Here is a 20,275-nt window from a genome sequence, read left to right as displayed (position 1 = left end):
CACCTGAGATGGCTATGGTCCCTGCCACAAAACTTGTGACCAAATATCTCATTCCTCTGAGCACTTAACATCAGACAAGAGTTCCTTTGGTTTAAATGAAACCTAACAGGACAGTGCACGAAGGGAAGTGCACACAAAGTTTTTCCAGGATCAGTACCTAAGCTAACAAGAAACTTCACCGGGAAATGGAAAACTATGAGTTCACACAAAATAATGTGGTAATGGCATACTGGTAGTACCTAAAGGCCAAGGACGTCTTCTGCTAAGGCTTATATAAAGCTTTCATAAAGGGTCATACATTTATTAAAAGCTACAGACAGATACATATTAATCCATAACTTTAAAGCTGTTTCAGACTGTTTCCTCACCAGCACCAAGAAGTCATAAGACTGGATGTTAACACAAGCTATAAACCCTGCATCACCAACTCCTATGAATCAGGCAGCTGCCTCCCACACCTACACACACGCACACAACTTCCACTCCATGGCTGCGCTCTGCTTCAACCGTGTACTACCACTGCTTTCACAGTAAACCTCAAAAAAAAAAAAAAAAGGCAGAGAAGCATACAGCAATAACAAAGCTCTAGTGTTTTGGCCAACCTTGTTTCCACTTAAAATTTCTTTTAGCACTACAAACAACGTTTGGGGGATGGGAAGAAGAGGTAGAAGGCTGTTTATTCCAGCATATGCTAAGGTAACAGATATTTAGAAAGAAAAGTTGAATATTTAGGCAAAATTTCTTAAGCTAACTGGTGTTCTACACAAATTGCCAGGAAGTATTAAGCAAGGTCTTAAAAGGGTGTTAGTAGATCAATACTATTTATTTTTTCTAGAATGTCCAGGTTTCTCTAAAACAGGCACTTATCATTCTTCCACGACAGTCTGCTTTTACAATTTCAGTGTCAAAGCTAAAGAGAAAAATCTCCGTGCTGTTTTAAATGTTAATATTTTGCTAACTCATGCTACACAAAATTTTAATTGTACAATTTAACTCATTTCACCACTGAATCTGAAGACATGCTAAAGCAAGGAACAATGACAGCAATGAATGCTCTTTCAGTTCTTAAACAATTTTTTTTTTCTTTTTAAATAAAATACTGTCAGTTGGGCGTTTTTTTGGTTGTTTTTTGTTGGTTTTTTTTTTTTTTTTAAAGAAACATGAGAGTTAAGCCGATAGTACCACCTTAAGATCCTCCCAGAAAAGTTTGTCTTCTCCCTGGTTTCAACTATAGACTTTGCTTGCCCATGCCTTATCACTTGATTTTTGTTTACACAGAAATACAGAACTCTGTCATCAAATGAAGTGTAACTGCAATGCAGCCCTTATGTAAGCCTCATCACATGAATAATTAGCGGGGCCCATAGGAAACTACAAATAGCTTATTTCCCAACTATACTTACCAGAGTTAACCATTTCTAGACCACCGAATTAAGAATCAGTGGCTGAAGAACAGGAACAAGACAAATTGAAACTGTGAGTGAGTGACAGATTCAGGACAGGGAGTGGGATTACCTGGAGCTAATGAAAGGAGAGGATATCCCTGCCTCTTGAAGTCTGAGGTCAGGACTGGTTGCACTTCACATATGATCATGTTTTTAACTAAACACATAATTGGATTCTCAATCAAATCCATTTGACTGGTGTTACACAATATGTCAGACAATCTTATCAGAGTCAGAATGGATCAAAAATGTACACAATCTCTTGTATCTTCTCTATACTACCCATCATCATCCTAATCTGGAGGTATCACGAACAGTTTTCAGTTCAGAGTAACAAGACTTCAGCCCTGTGTTCCCAGGCAGCCATTGCAAAGCAGCACATTGAGGTTGTTGACCTCTAATCTGCAGCAGCAGTGTTGGCAGAGGGGTCTTGCAAAGGCAGCAAAAAACGGAGCAACACAAAGACTCAGCAGCTGGAAAACAGTACAGCAGTGACACTCCACCTAAAACCTGCTGTCACAGCAGGAACTGCTAGATTCAGTACCTCTAGCAATTCTTGCTGGAACCATGGTTTTTTTTAAAAAAAAAAATAATAAATAAAGTCTGGTATTTGAAGTCCTTTGTCACCTACCCTAACTAACAATTTAAAGTAAATAAACTAGACCAGGACTCAAACAAGTGAGAAAAACCTGATCAAAAAAAAGCTTTTCCTTTTTTTTTTTAAAAAAAAAGCTATACCCCACATAAGAGAGGTTCTTGTGCAATCTGTAGCTCCTGTGATTTTTGCACCAGTCACAAGCACACTGAACTGAACAAGTCCAGTATGTAATGGCACATAATAAGGATATCCAGAGAGACTTGTGGATTAGAAGAAAGGAAAAAAGTTCTGGCTGTCCTTGAACCTTTCAGACTTCACAATAAAACTGCAAAGTCCCTGGTTCTACACTGTCTCGTCATTCCTACCTAGCTGTGGGGGAAGAAAGGGAGAGCTTTGAAAGTCTATTTCCTTCGGGAACAAAACTTTTCAGCCGTTTCCAAAGTAACTGAAGACATCCCCTACCTTTGTGCTCCAGTTGTACCTAGATCAACAAGCAATAGGAGTCTCCCCAGCATATTAAATACTGAACGAACACTCGGAAGACGGGATCATCGATACTCCAACAGCAGAGCTGACCCTATAAACAGCAGCAGATGTCCAAGACTTTGTAGCTTAGCCTTGTACTGAGGAAAAAAAACCTAAAACAAGTCACACAGGCTATTTAAGTACTTCCAACTTTGGAAGCAAGATGGACAGTGTCCCATAACCGGATATTTGCTCATGCTGGCACAGAGAAGGGGGGACACTGGTGTATATAGGGTATATGGCATCACCCACCTCGACAGGCAGTAGTATATCCAGAGAATTCCCAGTACTGGTAACAGCTGCAGCAGAGATACCCCTTAAACACAAAAATTTCTTCCAACTATTTGTCCCAGCAGTACCTTATAAGTTGTCCATCCAGTATCATTTTACATCAACTAACACTAGTGCTCACGTATTAATATATCCATGTCTTGTTTTAGCCTAGCAGTCCTTCTGCTGTTTCCCTCATCTACTTTTAAGATCTCCAGAGACGGAGCTTTCAGCCTCAAAGGACAAACAGATACGGAAAATAACCCGAATAATCTGATTTATATATTGCACTTTAAAAGTAAAGTGACTCAGAGGGAGATGGTCTTACAATATGTTGAATGCATTAATACCTGAAACCTGGGTTACAGCGTAACTTAAAATCATGCTTTAAACTGATTGGTTTTGAATATTTGAATACCAGCCCCAGAGCCATTCTGAAGGATCTGACATTCAGAAATTGGAGGCAGATCTTGCAGAAACGGGAGACAACTAAATGCCAAATGCATTATTAGCTGACAAGGAAGAACGAAACCAAAAACCCTACACCCCACAGAAAACAGCAGGAGCGACCCAAGAAAAAAGTTTACAAATTTAGTATTTGAAATACAGTTACTATCACCAAAATATTTAATGTATTAATACACTAAAATTGTAGCATTGTTGCTATTTTGAACAGAAAGTGGGTTAACAGTCAGGATCTTACAGTTTATTTTTTATTATCAGAATGGAAAAATAACACAATGCCAATTCATGTAACTTCTCAGCAAAGGAGAGGACCTCTCACACACATTGCTGTGCTGGAGTGACCATCCCCCTCTATACGAAGGAGGCAACAAAACAGGAGAGCAATTTTCACTAAAACAGTGCAGTACATTACAAGCATTCTGCCCCACTGGATATTCCTTCATTAGACATATACCTTATAGACATAGACATAACCTTGCATATAAAGAAGTTTAATCTTAAGATGAAAAATGCATTTATAAATTACAGAATACACACAAAAAAAAAAATGCAAGTCAGTCATCTGGCTAGACTACAATTAGTGAAATTTCCTTGACAGATCTGACAAAACTTGGAAGTCAGTAGCATTTCCTAGCTGCAGTCTGAGAATCAAAAGCATATATCTTCAAGAGATGCAGATATCATGAGCTTCGAAACACTTTCCTCAGTCTACCAATACATTCCTCTGTTTTAAACAGACTGAACTTCAACCAGACAGCCCTTACACAGATACCAGGCAGACATCCAACAATACAAACCAAGCTGAACGTTAACTTTGCCCAGTGCTTCACACACATTATATGTACACACAAACCCAAAGAAATAAATACAATTTTAAAATCTATTTTTCAACAGACAAGACAAAAACCAATAACGCACAAATTATAATTCATTTCTGAAAAGTCCTAAGAAACTTTTCCAAGATAAGTAACTGATGCTTTAGATTGTATTCACAAGATTATCATGTGCTTCATGCGACAAAGCACTGACTATTGTCTGCATTTCTTTCTGACTTACAGAAGACACCATTTGAACAAGCCAGAAGATCTGAAAGAATGAAACATGAACTGTCACAGGGAGGGGGACAGGGAAACAGGCACGATTATTCTATGAGATGGCTGAGGAGAGCATGAACATCTGAAAAGCAAAGAAACATTAAACAGTGCTGGAGGTTAATTATTCTCATTAGTCAACTTGGCCAAAAGAATAAGTGAGCTTAAACTGTGGCAGAGGAAATGCAGGCAGAAGGTGACCGCCACGTATTCCTGCTGGGAGAAGAGGAAAGCAGATTTCTACCCACAACTGAATCACACTCCAAATGCTTTCACAGCAGCAATATCACATCTACCATGAAATAGTCTTCAAGACAGGTAGGGAAGGGTTGGACGAGGGAAAGAAATAGACTTTAGAACAGAAAGAATATAGAAACCATGCAAACAAACAAAAGCTTCCAGTACTTCATGCTGTGTATGCTTACAACACATTACCTCCTAATAGCAGCCTTATCACCAGTATGATGACTGTCAGTGCCCCAAGAATCTGCTCTGTCATATTCAGAACTCATCTGGAGAAGAGGCTGCACCCCCTTTGCTGCAGCTGGCCCCCATATCTCCCCCTTTCCAACAGATCATAGGCACAGAGCTCTTCAATATCTTCCTGGCTTTTAGGCTTTGCCTGCTCTCTTCCAATACAGAAGACTACCAAGACAACAGACCCAAGGTCCTTACTGAGGTTCACATCAGGAGCACAAGAGGCAGTGGTCATAAACCAAAGCAAGCGACTTCCCAACTTGACATAAGGAAAAAATTCTGCCCATTAAGACAGTCAAGTATTGTTTGTCCAGAGAGACTGAGGCATCTCCATCCTCAGAAGGTTTTCCAAGACCTACCTTGATAGAGCCCTGAGCAACCTCACCTGAATTTAGTTTGGACCCTGCTTTGAGTGGGAGGTTGGATCAGATGACCTCCTGAGGTCCCTTCAAACTTGAATTAGTCTAAGCTTACCCTTCCAAATCTATAAGGCTTTATTGTTCATGTGGATATTGTCATATCCCGGTAAATATATTCTGACATCTGAATGGAATCATTCAACTGTGCTGAATTCAGATCCTGGAACTTGGCATGCAGCTTCACAGAATTACAGACAATTGGGATGGAAAAGAGCTGGAAAGGTCATAGAGTTTGTTCACCCACTCTGCCTTTCTGGACCAAGGTAATATCAACTACGTCCAAAACATTCTCGGCAGTTATCAGTTTGAACCGCTTTTAAAAAGCCTCCTGTATGGGCAATTCCACATCTCCACAGATAAATTGTTCCAGGACATCCACCCTTACAACAGAAAAATATTTTCTTCCAATCTTTCACTTTTCTTACAGCAATTTAAGCCTATTACCTTTTATCCACTTCACCTTGAACATGAAGAACAATTTATTCCCTTCTACTTTGTATTTCACTCTAGGTATTTCAAGATGTGTCTTTTAGCAGTCTTCACTCCTCATATCTCGCACTATGGAACTGGGCATGTTTTCTACACAAACAGTCATTTCCCTTCTCTTTTCAGTTCCCCTCAGTTAGTCCACATTTTTCTTGAACTGCAGCACCCAAAACCTAACACTAGACATCAGCCAAGACATTAGCAGTATTGAACAAACGGTATGGATTAATTTGCACCTTAAATAAAAACTCCAGTTTCTATATACACAAATTTTCTTCTTTTGCCACAATACAACACTGCTGTTCCATGCTTAATTTTTATGCATTATTCATAATCACTTTAATTCTGGCCTACAGTAGCAGCAGAGAGCACACTGGCCCTTTATCTTCAGTCAAGTATCATCCAAGATGTAGGCCAACACCATTTTATGCAAGTCCTCTCTTCCCAAAGAAACATCTCAGCATTCAGCAGTCCTGAGAGTTAAAAATCAACAGAAGCATTGGCCTGGCATGGGCCAGCCCTGCTTTCAGGGCTGCAAGCACAGAACAAAGCATTTTCATATGAAGCTCTGAGCTGTACAAAGTTTCTTCCTCTTTGGGGCCTACCAAGGCTTTACTTGTTGACATTTAGAGAACAATGAAAAGTCCACCTGTTCCTCAAAAGCTCTGCTAACAACAATAACGAAATACATCTACAGCTGCGCTTTAAAATGCAGAGCCAAGACAGTGGGTTGACTAGATGACCAGCCAATGTAGATCACTTTGGGGACTGTGTGTGGAAGAACGAAAGGGGGGGGGGGGGGGGGGAAGACACTCACAAAACAAACAGAAAACCCAAATGAAACCTAAAGTCTGAAGCTTTTGGGAGCAGAAAAGAAAGAAAAAAAAAATAGGACATTATACTGATGTTTAATTGTCAAATAGTTTACCTGTCAATACCAGTTCAGCCCTATCTCAGATCTCATTTTTAGACGACACTGAACACCAGTCCACTTTTGCTGAACTCAAAGTTCTGCTAGTGAAGATCAAAATGACAATTTTATTGTTCTTGAGTGATGGGCTGACTGATTAGATTAGACAGAAGCATAAGCCGTGCTCTAAGTGATATAGATTGAACAGGTGGCCTTCTCTCTGACCTACTACCTCTTCAAACACTGTTTGAAGAGAATCATTCTCTTTTCTATGACATCTAGAAAATATATATTCAGATGTTTACTCCCTCTTAACCCAACATGAAAATATTTTTCTGGTCTTTAATGTGTTTCAAACAGTTTGCTCATAAAACAAATCAACCTCTCCCAGTTATTCACACACACACACGCGATATAACTGTAACTAGAAAAAGAAAATACAGGAGATGCTTAGATGGTATCAATATCCCTAGTCTGCAAAGTAATGTGTATAGAGATAAGAATTCTTAAAAACAAACAAACAACATTCAAAAGCATCACATTACAGAGCCAGAGCCTAAAAATAATTATTTCATATGTACTTAAAATTAAAGACCAGACTTCAAAAGGAATGCATTTGAGACCAGGGAGTGAAATAAACCTTACCTGGACAACTTATGTAGAGTGAAAACTAAAACAATGTATGGTTTGCTTAGCAGGTAAAAAAAATTAGTAGTCAGCTATTTCCTACAGATCAAAGTGTCTGGTACAGGCATAATTTTTTTTTTTCTCTCCACACAGAAACAAATGGTGGGGGAGAGAGAGAAACAAAGCCATACACATGCTTTAGCAAACCAGAATTTTTAATTGTAACACTTTTCATAGAAGGTAATGACTAACTCGGGTGTTTTAGTAGCAGTTGCTTTTCTTGTGATACTACATCGTGTATTATTTATATCGCACCAGAAGTGTTTACTATACTTTGAAGCTACATCTTTGGCCTGAGGAACTTATGACAGAATTCTGAGATGACAATACACAAAGTGCCAGTCGAGCACGGGGAGGGAAGAGCAGGAAAACAATATTAAAAAAAAGACAAAAGACTCACTACCTACACTCATAGCCCTCTCATATCCTCATAAGGGCAGAGATGAGGACATAGATATTCTGTCCTAGGACAGAATCAAGCACAAACTAAGATAGAAGCACTGCTGCAGTTGGCGAATGTATTTAATCAATACTACTGAGTGAGAGATTAGCAACTCCAAGATCTTGGGATAATGAGCTACTCAGAGTGACACAGGTGTCAGGACTCACCTCCCAGTTAGTCCCGTGCTAAAGGGAAGAAATGTCCAACAACATGAATGCTAAGAATTAATGGCTTTGAAAAACAAAGTTACTTTTCTAATTAACTTCATTTTCAATATTTTGAATAAGTTATATAAACAGACATCTTACTTAAGTCAGTCTGCCTTGCTATCACTTTATTCCAAGAAGATGCAGTCTCACAGGCAACGCAGTACCAAATGCTTCAAAGAAAGTGGCTTATCTGGGTTCCTACATTCTATACAATACTAAGGATTATACTGTACATAGGACATTTCTTAGCAGGCTTGCTAGTGACCCCAGGATTATGCAAGACTGTACTTCGTTATTTGCAATATATTTATAGAGGATACTCTTTCCTTTATGTTTTAAACTATTACTGATTACTTGCATAACCTTTTCATCAACATTGCTAAAAATTCACATGCTTCAATATAGTCTCTTGACCGACATTAATACTCCACAGCTATATAGCTTTTCAGCTGAAGATGCCCCCTTAACTTCATTTTAGCAGTATTAAGCAAAAGACAACTAACATGGTTAGAAATGGGAAGAAAAATAAGTAGTCAATTAAAATAAGGAAAAAATACACAGGCTTAAACAAAGACAATAACCAAATGCTTGCAGCATTGACCCAAAATGTGGAAGACCTTTGTTCAAAACCCCGAGTGAGATTAGACCAGGTAAACAGAGAAGACTTTGATCAAACTCTTCCATTTGAGAGGTCTCACAAGAGAGAAACATCTTCTGGCCAGTCCTATTAGCTATAACCTTCCATGTGTTCAGCTGTGGTAGCTGAACCGTCATGCTGTAGCATGCTACAGTCCTTTAGCTCTTTATCCACCTTGAGAATCATGTTTTAGTCATGGTTTTAAAGGATCAATTATGTTGAACAGAAATGAAAGTGTTCTTCAAAGCTACAGTATAGAAGAGAAAGCATTTCAAGAACCCTGGAATATTTAAGAGCGAGTATGGAAAAACGACATTAAATCTAAAGTGTCCTGCAAAGAGTTACGTATTTTCTAACCAACTGAAGTACGCAGAGTTTCTGTAACAGCATGAATGCAAAAACCACCAGTGAGACACCAAAAATTACCCAGACAACAAATCCTTTAATCCATTTTTAAATCTAAGAACAGAAATGCACTATTCAACTTGAATGCAAATAAATTGCTGTATATAGTAGAACAATAATATCATAACCTTTTACTAAGGTCTTGTTGCTCTCAGTTTTCTGTGTTGAAACTGCACAGTAAGCAGGCTCAAGGGTATGTCATTCATTTTTGTTAGGTAGACTTAAAGACCTAAAGATGCTTAAAGGGTGCATTGTCCCTAACAGCAAGCCTAGTATTTGTCAGCTGATTAAAAAAAAAGTTCTTTAAACAAAAATGAATTATTCCAGCAGCAGTTGTCTTTACCAAATCTGTTGAGGATACTGATAAAAATAAAGGACCAGATGGTACGTCCTCCTCACTCCTTATTTCCATACAGAGTCGACCCAGGGAATATTTTATGCTAATCAATTGTTAGCTCTGAATCAGCAGTTTTTCACATTTTAAAATACATATTGAGCAGACCTTCTCTATGCATCAAACTCACTGTGACGCTGACCTTAAAACCCTTTCACCGTTCTCCATTTGCATCTTGTTGCTATGGTAAACACATCAAACAAGAGAACATGTTTGAAAAATCAGGCTGCATTTCTCCCTTTAGTCATACTGGAGCAGACACATTTATTCCAGAAAAGTTTCACCAGGGAAAAGTGGAAATAAACACGGAGAACTACAAAAAAAAAGGAGGAAGGACAGGAAGAAAATGAACAAAGATTTAAAACAATTTTAGAGGAGAACAGAGCACAAGAAAAAGGCACAGCTCATGCAGTTACTCTTGCTGGACTTGTTTGGATCTGGTTTGATTTCTAATTAAACTTTCTTGTTCTCCAGTTCAAATGATACTTTTAACTTCTTGCAAGTATTTTATATAGGAATAATATTAGCATAAGAAAAAATTCTCTGCTCCAGCAGCCACAGATATGGCAGGATATCGAATGTTTTCCTTTTAACAGAAAAAAATGCAGCTAAAATGGCTTTATTTCCCCAGCAGTAATCAGGCAACAGAACATGAAAGCAAGAATTCCAGCAGCCATCTCTGAGTGGGCAGCAAGGACGATCTATAAAACGCTTAAAGCAAATAAAGGGAAAGCAGAGGGAGGGAGCAAGGCTCCCTTGCTCCCAAGCACAAGGGCCATTCAACTCCTATAGAAGAATTTACAGAAGTCACACAGAAAAACTGGAAATGTAAAGCCTTTAGTTCAGTAATAAAGGAATGTCTAGGCCAACAATATAAATCCTAACTCTCCACAGAGCATAAGTAGTAAAGAAAAAAGCATTAAATGGAAATTGGCAACTAACTCAGTGGATTTTCAAAGCGAAGTAAATTCTCAAGTCTTCTACAAACTTTGGGAAGTGACAAGTTAGAAATATAATTCATACACAAGCATGAACAGACCACTCATGCACGCCACTCATTGCTTTTTCTTCTTAAATTCAAGGCATATCCATCTTTTGGCAAGTAATACATGACATCAAGGGAAATGTCCGACTAGGATTTCTTTCTCCTCCATCAAAGAACGCGTTTGTGTTTACATCACGAGTGGTGGAAAGGAAAGTTTATTTCCTGGAAAGCAAGATCGCAGATTTCAGCCTCCCCCAAGCAATATCAGTTACGGATGATCAAGTTAGATATGATGAAACCTGAATTAATTCAGCAGCAGATGGTGCCGTGTCTTTTTTTTCAGCTGAAATGCAAAACATATGGATGGGGTAGAGTAAAGTTTCAGTGACGGACAAGGGAATGTTTGTTTAAGTCAGGGAGCAAAGAGAAACATCAAAACTAACAAAAGATACACAACATGAGCTTTCCAAAAACAAGAACTCTTTTGTAGCTTTCCGCTAACAGACTCTCTCTCCAAAAGAAATATTTCCCAACACCTAACATTCTCAGAAAATTACTATTTAATACTGTTGAACAATTTTTTTTTTTTGTCTTTGGTGGGGCATACTTGCATACTGATAGACTGCTGAACTTCATTAATACAGTTACTTTGAGATACATTTTCCAAAAAAACTTTCACAGCTTCACATGGTTACAGATGGGTAATAACTATTGTCTAATAAAAGGAAAACTTTGGTTCATTTTAAGGAGCCAATGGATAGTACTGTAATCCATTGCTGTTGCTTGTCTAATTACAGAATGATTTATGACAATGCTTAGCACTGTATGGGAAGCATGAAATTAGTACCTCTGCCCTCCAGAGCTTATGATATATAGCACAGTATACATGGCCATTCATCTGACATTTGAGGATCTATTCATGGTAGAAAGCTTAAACACAGCTGTAAGTGTTTGCAGAACAGCAGCCCAAGAAAGAAAATCAATTTCAACAGCCAAAGTGCTTCAAAACACACCTATCAAAAAAGACAGGTTCCTTCCACTCAGTTGTTTCTTTCCTAAGGTATTTAACAGTAGCTGGATCTAGCACAGAGAAGAACTTCAGTGTAAAAGCTATTAGAAAAAAACACTGAAAATGAGCAATACAAAAGATAAGGTAGAGGGATGCATGACAACAAACAGCAGATTCAGTATGGGGAGAAAAAAATACACAGAAACTAGCAAAGGAGAAAAAAAATGCAGAAGAGGTCCAACTGGTCACATAATTCAAGAACTAAGGGTATGAAAAGAAGAAATCCAGTGTTCCCATAATAAACCTTTGCAATGGAGGGCTAAGGTTACAAGGGATGAACATATCCCGTTTGCCTTATCAAAAGTTAACACTGTATCCTGATTTCATATTTCAAGCAGCTTGATTAGTTGCAAAAATCCCTGTTCCTAAATTGATTATGAAACATCATCCCCTAACTCCTCTCTCCCCTGGTTCTTTGTGTTCTGGCCATTAACACAGTTTCAACTGGGCTCCATCTTTCACAATGACAACGTGCCCAATGCCAAAGCCCTACTTCCTTTAGCTTCACCAGCTGGCACTTCATGTCCTATTAGTGCCCACTCCACCTGAGGTATCACCCAAGCATGTCTGAGTGACCATCTTACTTTTTTTGACTGCTGGTCAGCTTCCACAGCGATTCATCTTTTCACTTTGATCTTCATTATTTCTTCTTCTGTCTTCATACAGCATCTTAAAAGGCAGTATTACAAATCAACACTGAAGCTTATCATCTATATGTCTGGGGCAGCCACTGACTCAGAGTGAATCAAGGCCATCTTCCTCCTTTGGAGGACTAGAAGATAGACGTTTACTTCAACATTCTACACTGTTATGTCTCCTCCATGACAGGATCCAAGTAACAGACATCCTTCCATGCTTTATCAAATAGTGGTCCTCCATGCAAGCCTTCTGGTGAGCTCTATCCAAACATTATTGCTCTCCAAGAATTCCCTTGCTTAGCATGTATCCAAAAATGGAAAGGACCCAAGTTCAGCTTTGTCATCTTCTTAGATCATCACTGCTAGGACATCCTAACCCTAGAGCTCCAAGCCACATGGAGTGAGGATAGGCACTAACTCTTACCTCTCCAGCTGGAGCTATTTCAATTCCTATGACACAGCTCATGTCTGGTTGGTGAAAGTAAGCGTAACTCTCATGTCATGGTTTAGTGTACTGACTGCAGTGACCCCATCGAATCCCTGGATAACTCATACGATGACTCTTTAAAATGCAATACTGACAGACCGCTGGCTATTGAGGATCTCAGTCTTAGACGAGAACTTCATCTACCCAGCATGCAGGAAGCCTACACACTGTATTTCGGCTGTGGACACCGCTAAAGTGGCAAGACACACAAGAATTAGGAAGTATAACCTATATCCTTTTTGTGGTCTTGGTTCCAGAAATACGGACTATTATGTTTATACCATTTCATAGCCTGCTCTGCAAAAGTTAGTTTTCATATACTGAAAAGACATTTACAAAAGCAAGACAGCAATTTCAGATTTACAAAAAGGATGGCTTTTCACAGTTGAAAGAAAAAACAGCCATCTGATTAGATGGCCATCGTGGGGGCTCTCTGATTTCATCTGAAAACAGACATTATACACAGTCACAGGAAGAGCAAAGCTCTTTGTTGAAGTTGCACACCATCATCAAAACTGTAACTCCACAAGTCTTTCAGTGGTGATTGACAATAGAGAAAGAATTTTTTTCTTAATTGGGGAATTTAACATTAGTTACTGGATTATCTGCCAAACTATTTTCAGCTTTCATGCTTCACTAAATCAGGAGTATTTAGCTCATCGTTCACAAACCCATTATTACACCGAAGAAAGTGGGGAGCAATTAGCATACAAGATGATAGCTTAAAGGTAGTGCTAATTGGATAGAATGAAGTATTTTTGAATCGTGTTGTATACAATTAAGTGAGATAACCAGGTTCTGGAAAAACAATTTGCTAAACAATTTCAGTGATGTCTATTCTATAACCTATGTTTAAGCAAATCCAGCTTTGCAGTAAGTTCAGTGCAATATGCCTTTCCAATATCTTACTTCAGTTACTACCACGGGGGCTGCAAACTAAAAGCTGGTCCTGCTGTAGAGCAAGTCTTGTTCAGGAAACATACATGCAAAAACAATGACTAATTCATCACAGCGGTAGAGATCATCATTGGACTAAGCTCTAGTTCCCAAAAAGAAGTGAAGAACAAACCCAACAAGAAAACAGAATGTAATATTCATAATGCACAGTACAGCATGGCGCTGATACACAGTGAGTTGCCACACCAGTTGAATTACAGGACTGTGCAAAATACACAACCAGAAATAATAGAAAATCATCTACAAAGAGCTACTGGTGGAAAAAAAAAATTGTGCATGGCTTTTGTTCATGATTGCTAAGCAGAGAGGGAGAAATCTTGTACATGAATAGTTAATCTGCCAAAAGGAAGAAAGCAGACAGGAGGAAAGATGCAGTTCTTCATTACTAGTGAACTGCACTCAGACATAAGATGTTAGTTAGACAATTATGTTACAGAAATATGCCTTTTAACATTAGGGATTTGTTTTCAAGAGCTACAGCTGGGTGCTTTTAATTCACTTCTACAAATTCCTTGCCACGTATTATTTCTAATCTATTTATCACACACCTACAACTACAAACGTATTTGCACCAGTAGGTTTAATTCCTAGCTGCAACAAACCTCTGTATTTGTAAATGAGCTTCTACATCACTATTTTTTTTGGCTCAGAACATATTTAATATTTTCTTCAAATGACAGAGCAGTCTGTAAACCTGTAACGCCCTATTTTTAGGATCACACCTATCTCATATTTTCCTTTTAAAAAATACAGCCTAATTATGCTTTGGAATAATAGCTGCCTGTACTTTACGTGAAAAAGGCTTCAACAGATAACAACACTCACAGAAGCATCTCTCCCCATAGAAAATGCTACCGTAATCGGTGAGCAGGCTTCAATGAACAACTGCAGCATACACCCCATGTTATCATGCAGGGGCGGTGTTTCTCTGTTTACTGAAAATGTTATTGAACTGTTCCCCCCACATGCACATACCAACAGCAGCATGCAGTAACATCGCTTATTCCTACGCCCTTCAGAGAAAAAATGATCCACCCTCTTTGTCTTCCCATACAACCCTTGAATTATCTAAGAAGGCGAGATGTGTGTAGTGGTTCCAAGGACCCACTGGTAGATACAGACCTAAAGTCTGACGTCTTGTGGCATAATGCTCCAAGTGCGTCAGCATATAATATAAACTTCTTTAAAGGAAAAAAGTAAATCATCATTCAGTATCACAATTAAAATCCAAATATTGACATACGGATACAGACATATATATACGTGCATATATACATATATTTCTTCTCATGTTTTAATTATGTAAAGACATCTTGAACATTAAGGCATCCGTGGGCTAATCTGGAAGTTCTTCAAACAATAAAATAATACCTTCACATAGAAAACCGAGAAGAGCCAAGAGTTCACTGATGAACAACAGATTTTTATCTCTGATAAAAAGAGAAATTTGAATTAGCTGGCGTTTTAAAATGATTTAAGCTCCACTCCCATTATGACTTCTACATACACCTATTCTCATTCACCGTGAGCAGCCTCATGGAGTCCTTGCCTCCCGGTGTGTAAGGTCAGACACAGCCTCCGTGGGATAAAAGCCTTTATCCTTCTAAAAATACCAGCCTGCCAGGATCCACTCTCGCAGAGCTCCCCGATGCAAACAGCATCGCTACAGTCAAGGGACCGCTTTACTTCCATGAGTAAGCACTTGCAGCACCGGGCTATAATTAGTTGGAATATTTTTAGCGTCATTGGTGAAAATTAGAGAGAAATGACTGAGAAAGACCTCAGAAAGGTTGGCGTGGGGTTTTGTGTTGGTTTTTTTTCTCTCCTTTGGCTATTTCCGACTGCTGCAAGGAAGAAGAGGCTCAGCCGGAGCCCGGGTGACACGCTCTTGCTGCGGGGACGTGTCCCTCGCTGGTGTCCCTGGGCGGCGATGCCGCTTCCCGCGGGCGGGGAGCTCGCACCCCGCTCCCCCGCGGCCGCCCGGCGCAGAGGGCCCGCTCCACGGGGCTGACGGGCACGGCCGACCACGGTCACCCGTGGCGTGAGGGCCCGCGGGGAGCGCTCCCCCCCCCCCCCCGCCCGCCCCCCGGCCCCCGCAGGAGGGGCGGCGTCGCCGCTTACCTGACCGCCACCCGCACCGAGCTCTCGTCCTGGCCGGCCGACATGGTGCCGGGGGGCAGGTGAGGGGCGGCCGGGAGCCTCGCCGGGAGCGGAGGGCGCTGCCGGGCCGAGGAGGGGCCCGCCGGGGAGGAGGTGGGGGCACGGCCGCGGCTCCCCCCCCTCACCTCCTCCTCCTGCTCCGCCACCTCCTCTCTCCAGCCATTTTAGGTGCCTGAATGAATAGGTAGGAGCCGCGGCAGCGCAGGGCGGTTGGCGCCGCTCCTCCTCCTCCCCGGCCCTTCCCGCGGCTGGGCGGGGAGCGCTGTCAGTCAGCCCGCCGGCGGGCGGAGGGACGGGCCCCGGGCAGCGGCCCCCCGCCCCGCCGGGCTCCGGCGCCCGCGCCCGCTCCAGCCGCAATGCGTCAGCAGGCCCCGCCCCGGGCAGCCGCCGCCGGCGGCGCGGGCACGGCGGGGCGGTCGCCCGGCGGCCTCCCCTCACGCACGGGTGGGTGCGCGGCCCCGCGCAGCTCCTCACACACACCCCCACACACACCCCTCTCCACACACACCCGCTCTCCACACACACACCCGCCCCTCGCACACCCCCCTCTCCCCACGCACCCTTGTTGTTCGGACACGCACCCCTCACGCAGCCCGTCCCTCACGCACCTCTTGCACGCCCGCCTCCTCTCACACGCCTTTCCACACGCACGTGCAGTGCTTACCCTCCGCGCGTGCGCTCGCGTGTAGCCCCGCACGCACCCCTCACACGCGCACCTGCGTGCGGGCAGCTGTGGGCGCACACGACGCCATTCGTGGCCTCTGGCTCACAGGTGCCTTCTCCCCCGCACGTACACATGCATGGCGCTTGCACACCTGCACGCGGTGCTCCGCGCGCGCAGCTCATCCCCCCGCAATTCCCCGCTCGTGCTGTCACCGTGCACAGCTCTTGCAGGCGCGCACACGTGCGCACAGCCACACATAAGGGCTCTGCACACAGCTTTTGAGGCCTCCCTGCTGGGAAAGAGGAGCTTAACCCCCCGTCAGGGCCGGTTCTTTTGCTCTTCCACCTGTTTCCCTCTCCCGAGCAGGAATGCAATGTCCTCCTTCCTCCTCGTTCCTCCCCTGGCACGACCCTCGTGCCTGTGGGAGCACACAGCAATCCTATTTTTCTGGCCGTCCTCGGCAGGTTTGTTTGCCCTAGCTGCTCCAGCCAGGCATCGCTGTTCTCACTTCGCTAATGAAACGCCTGTTTTTTAGCTGGAAACTGAGTGGGCGGATGACATTAATTTTTGATGCAAATAGTATCCCTGCCAGGAAACCAGCCTGCTTATTTTGCCCAAAACGACTCACATTCCTAAGGAAGATTTTCCGTCAGAATAGGCCCGGGTTTGAATTTGTAATGATATGCTAAAAACCTTGCAGTTCGAGTTGTTTTGCTTCTGATAGCGAAGGTTGCTCACGCCCGGGCCCCAGCCGCTGTCAGCGATGGGCAGGTGAGGTCTGCCGGCAGGACGGGGCCTCTAGCCATGTCCCCGGCTCTCTCAAAAGGCAAGTCCCTCCTTCTCAGAAGAAATCAACTGTATTATTGTTACTCTGCATGTTTCTTGTAGTTATTTTTTTCACCCTTTTCTGTTTTTCTCTATTCATTAAGAAGTTGGATTGTTTCTGGAAAATGGCCCACCTGGAAGTTGCTATACAAAATGACAGTCTTCTGCGTTCCTCTGAATTGCACAGCACCACGATACAAAGCTCCGACAGCGTTTGAAAGTACAGGGGATTTAAGCTCCGTAGCATATTGCTGAGGTATACAGAGATAATATTTATCTGAAAGGCAGAAAAATGGAGGCAGGGGTAGTTCAGTCTGAAGCCACTGAGGGAATCTGGTACAGGCAGAACAAGGCCTCTGTTTCCCTGGGCTTCCAGGCTCACTATCCTCTATTTAATGCTGTAGGCAAGATACTTTGCTTCTCCTTTTTTCGCAATATTTTATAGAATGGGCAAGATAGCCAATAATGAAAAAACTCTTGCAGGTGAATTACGTTGGCATTCATACGAAACAGCATCAAAACGAAAGTGATCGAAGGCTCATAGTTCAGGGCGTTTCCAGCTCGTGGGGACTAAACACTCGTGACCGTGTCCTACATCTGCCTGGATTGTACTGAGCTATTTAAAAATACCTGCAGCCCATCCGTGGTGCGTGGCATCCTATAGTGTAATGAGGTTATCATAATTTATTTACATCAGATTTACAAAGCAAGCTAACAATAAAGCTCAAGCAAATACGGAAAAGGCAAAGGTCGCTATGTTTTCGCTGAAATAGCTTTAGTAACTTGGATACTTTCTTATCCAAAAGTATCCAATACTTTTTTTCAGCTGACACAGCTACAAGGTTAATGTAACAAACACACTCAAGCCAAACTTGTACCCTGGCACAGTCAGTCTGCATTTCTTTCACGCAGCATCTTTTGCTGGATAGGCCCCAGTACAGCAAAGCTCACCTGCATCACCCTGAGCACGCCTGCAGAATCCTGCTAAGTCAGTGCCTCCGGTTCGCCCTGTGAGCTGTGCTAAAAACCCAGCCCCCAGTAGCAGCCGCAGGAGCAGCCTGCGCCTTTCTCAGTCCTGGCTGCTCAGACCCAGGATCATGTTCTAGATCTTGCCAGGGCCATTTCTTTTCTGGCCCTTGTGTGCCCCTAGACATTTGCCTCAGCCTGGCCACATCCAGCCCTCTCTCTTCCACGTTGAAAATGAAGTTAACAGGTTAAAAAGTCTGGCAGAAGTCCTCCTGAGCTTAACGTATGTATACAGATGGGTTGGTAGTTACAGGTTTCGGACCTTAATGACGAAGATTTGTTATCCACATTGGGATTAAACAGGAAGCCATAAATTTTGGTGCTATAGTAAAGCTATTCCCTTCTAATTTATGGTTATTTCAGTCCTACAGTATAACGCACATATTTTCTATCTTAAATATTTCACTCCAACGCCAGACTCCTCTGAAACTGACATAGCAAGTTACATTTAGCTTCTTGCCATGTTTCATGCAAATTGCCTGATTTGTGACCATTCAGAATTAAAACAGGAGAAAGACATAGATCCTCTTTCTTTAATGGCAGATTTCTATCTGTTTTCCCCATTTCCAGAAAGCATACAATCCTTTTGTTGGAATAAACTGTTTTATTTTGGTTTTTCCCAACCTGTCCAATGTAAACAAGCAGTCTGCTGTACTGTTAACTTGGCTGCCGCAGGAAACTTAAATCAATTCTCCTGCTTTTCAGTTCCTATAATGTGGTAGACCTCTGCTCTCCAGCATCCTATTCATCTCGTTGAAGGATTAACTGGAATAAATAAGGGCACAATCGCTCCTTTTTTTTCATTGTCTACATATGTAGCTGTAATGCCAATGTCTTGTTTATCTTTAATAAAGCTGTACTGTAATATTTACAGATTTGTCCAATCTCACAGCTAATGAGTGATGTTCCCAGAAGGTCTCCTCTCCTCACGCTCCTTAGTCAGCATGCCGACAGGCAGGACCTGCAGTAGAGCACCCTGTCTCTCCTGTGGCTCTGACACCGCAGGTACCAGCCACATCTGGTCACCCCTGATCAACCGCAGAGGTTCCCAGAGAGGGGACAGACTACAACTCTGATCCCTGCTCGGTGCTTAGAGGAGGACTGCTAGGAGCATCCCTCCCTGGCAGCCATCCCGGGTGACGGCTGTTAGACTTTCACCTCCTCCATTCTCCTGCCATATGACACAGCACCACGAGCTTCATCCACCGGGGCAACCAAACAAAGACCTGTATTTGGAAGGGTGAGGGCTCTGACTGACACCCACACGTATGCACACCCTGTACAGATGGTGAAGCTGCCCATAAAGTTCCTTTAAAGCATCAGAAGCTGCCTGAAATCAGAGCTGTACACAACCTGAATGAGCCAAGTGGACTCCACTTAGGAGTCAGAGCCCTGCGTTTTGACATATGTGTGTTTGCAGACAAGTTGTCTAGGCCTTGCCTATGCTGTACCAGTTGGTTTTGAAATGATCTAATTAAAATAATGCAAGACCACTTAAATAGTAGAGCCCTTACTTCAAATTTTTTAACGGTGATAATTTACCAGTGCTAAATAAGCCAGTTTAATCAAAGATTCGACGTATTAGTGCGGGCCATGCTAGGGGGTTGCCTATTTCTTTGACCTGCTGAAAATATCATTTAGTTCAGAGAAGAGATTCTCTTGATGGGAATAACATAAAGGTGTTAGAAAATATTGACACTGAGACAATTCATAACTGTGAGGATCTATTCCAGCCTGTAACAGCCTGACATTCATTATATGGTTGTGATATTCTGCTGAGTAGTGGAGGCGACACTGTTTTGTTGAGACAAGCAATAACATACAAAATCACTAATTTCTAGTCAATCTGTATCAATCTGAGCAATTGCACCATGACTGGTAGAAGGCTTCAAGCAAAATTAGTGTTTTTTGTCAAGTTAAATACTAGGCCCACTGCTATGGAAGGCAGATATTCTTTCGGATACAGACCGGGGAACATGAAATGTTCAAGCATTATGGAAGAAC

At 42.1% G+C, this 20,275-nt stretch overlaps 1 protein-coding gene across 8 annotated transcripts in view; it reads right to left on the bottom strand.

Annotated features, from left to right (window-relative positions):
- The window catches only part of KIF21A (kinesin family member 21A), a 91,902-nt gene extending 75,812 nt beyond the window's left edge, over positions 1 to 16,090 (bottom strand). For all 8 annotated transcript variants that reach the window (XM_087765079.1, XM_087765075.1, XM_087765076.1 and 5 more), the window contains exon 1: positions 15,718 to 16,090. In XM_087765079.1, the coding sequence (XP_087621205.1) occupies positions 15,718 to 15,761 (44 nt within the window). In that variant the 5' untranslated portion in view covers positions 15,762 to 16,090. The remainder of the gene's footprint in view (positions 1 to 15,717) is intronic.
- Between the last annotated feature and the right edge of the window lie 4,185 nt (positions 16,091 to 20,275).

Source organism: Nipponia nippon, unplaced genomic scaffold (genome assembly GCF_047370975.1).
Source record: "Nipponia nippon isolate SJK-2023a ecotype South Korea unplaced genomic scaffold, ASM4737097v1 scaffold_3, whole genome shotgun sequence".
In the NCBI taxonomy this organism is placed as follows: Eukaryota; Metazoa; Chordata; class Aves; order Pelecaniformes; family Threskiornithidae; genus Nipponia; species Nipponia nippon.
This window is presented reverse-complemented; position numbering and strand designations above follow the sequence as displayed.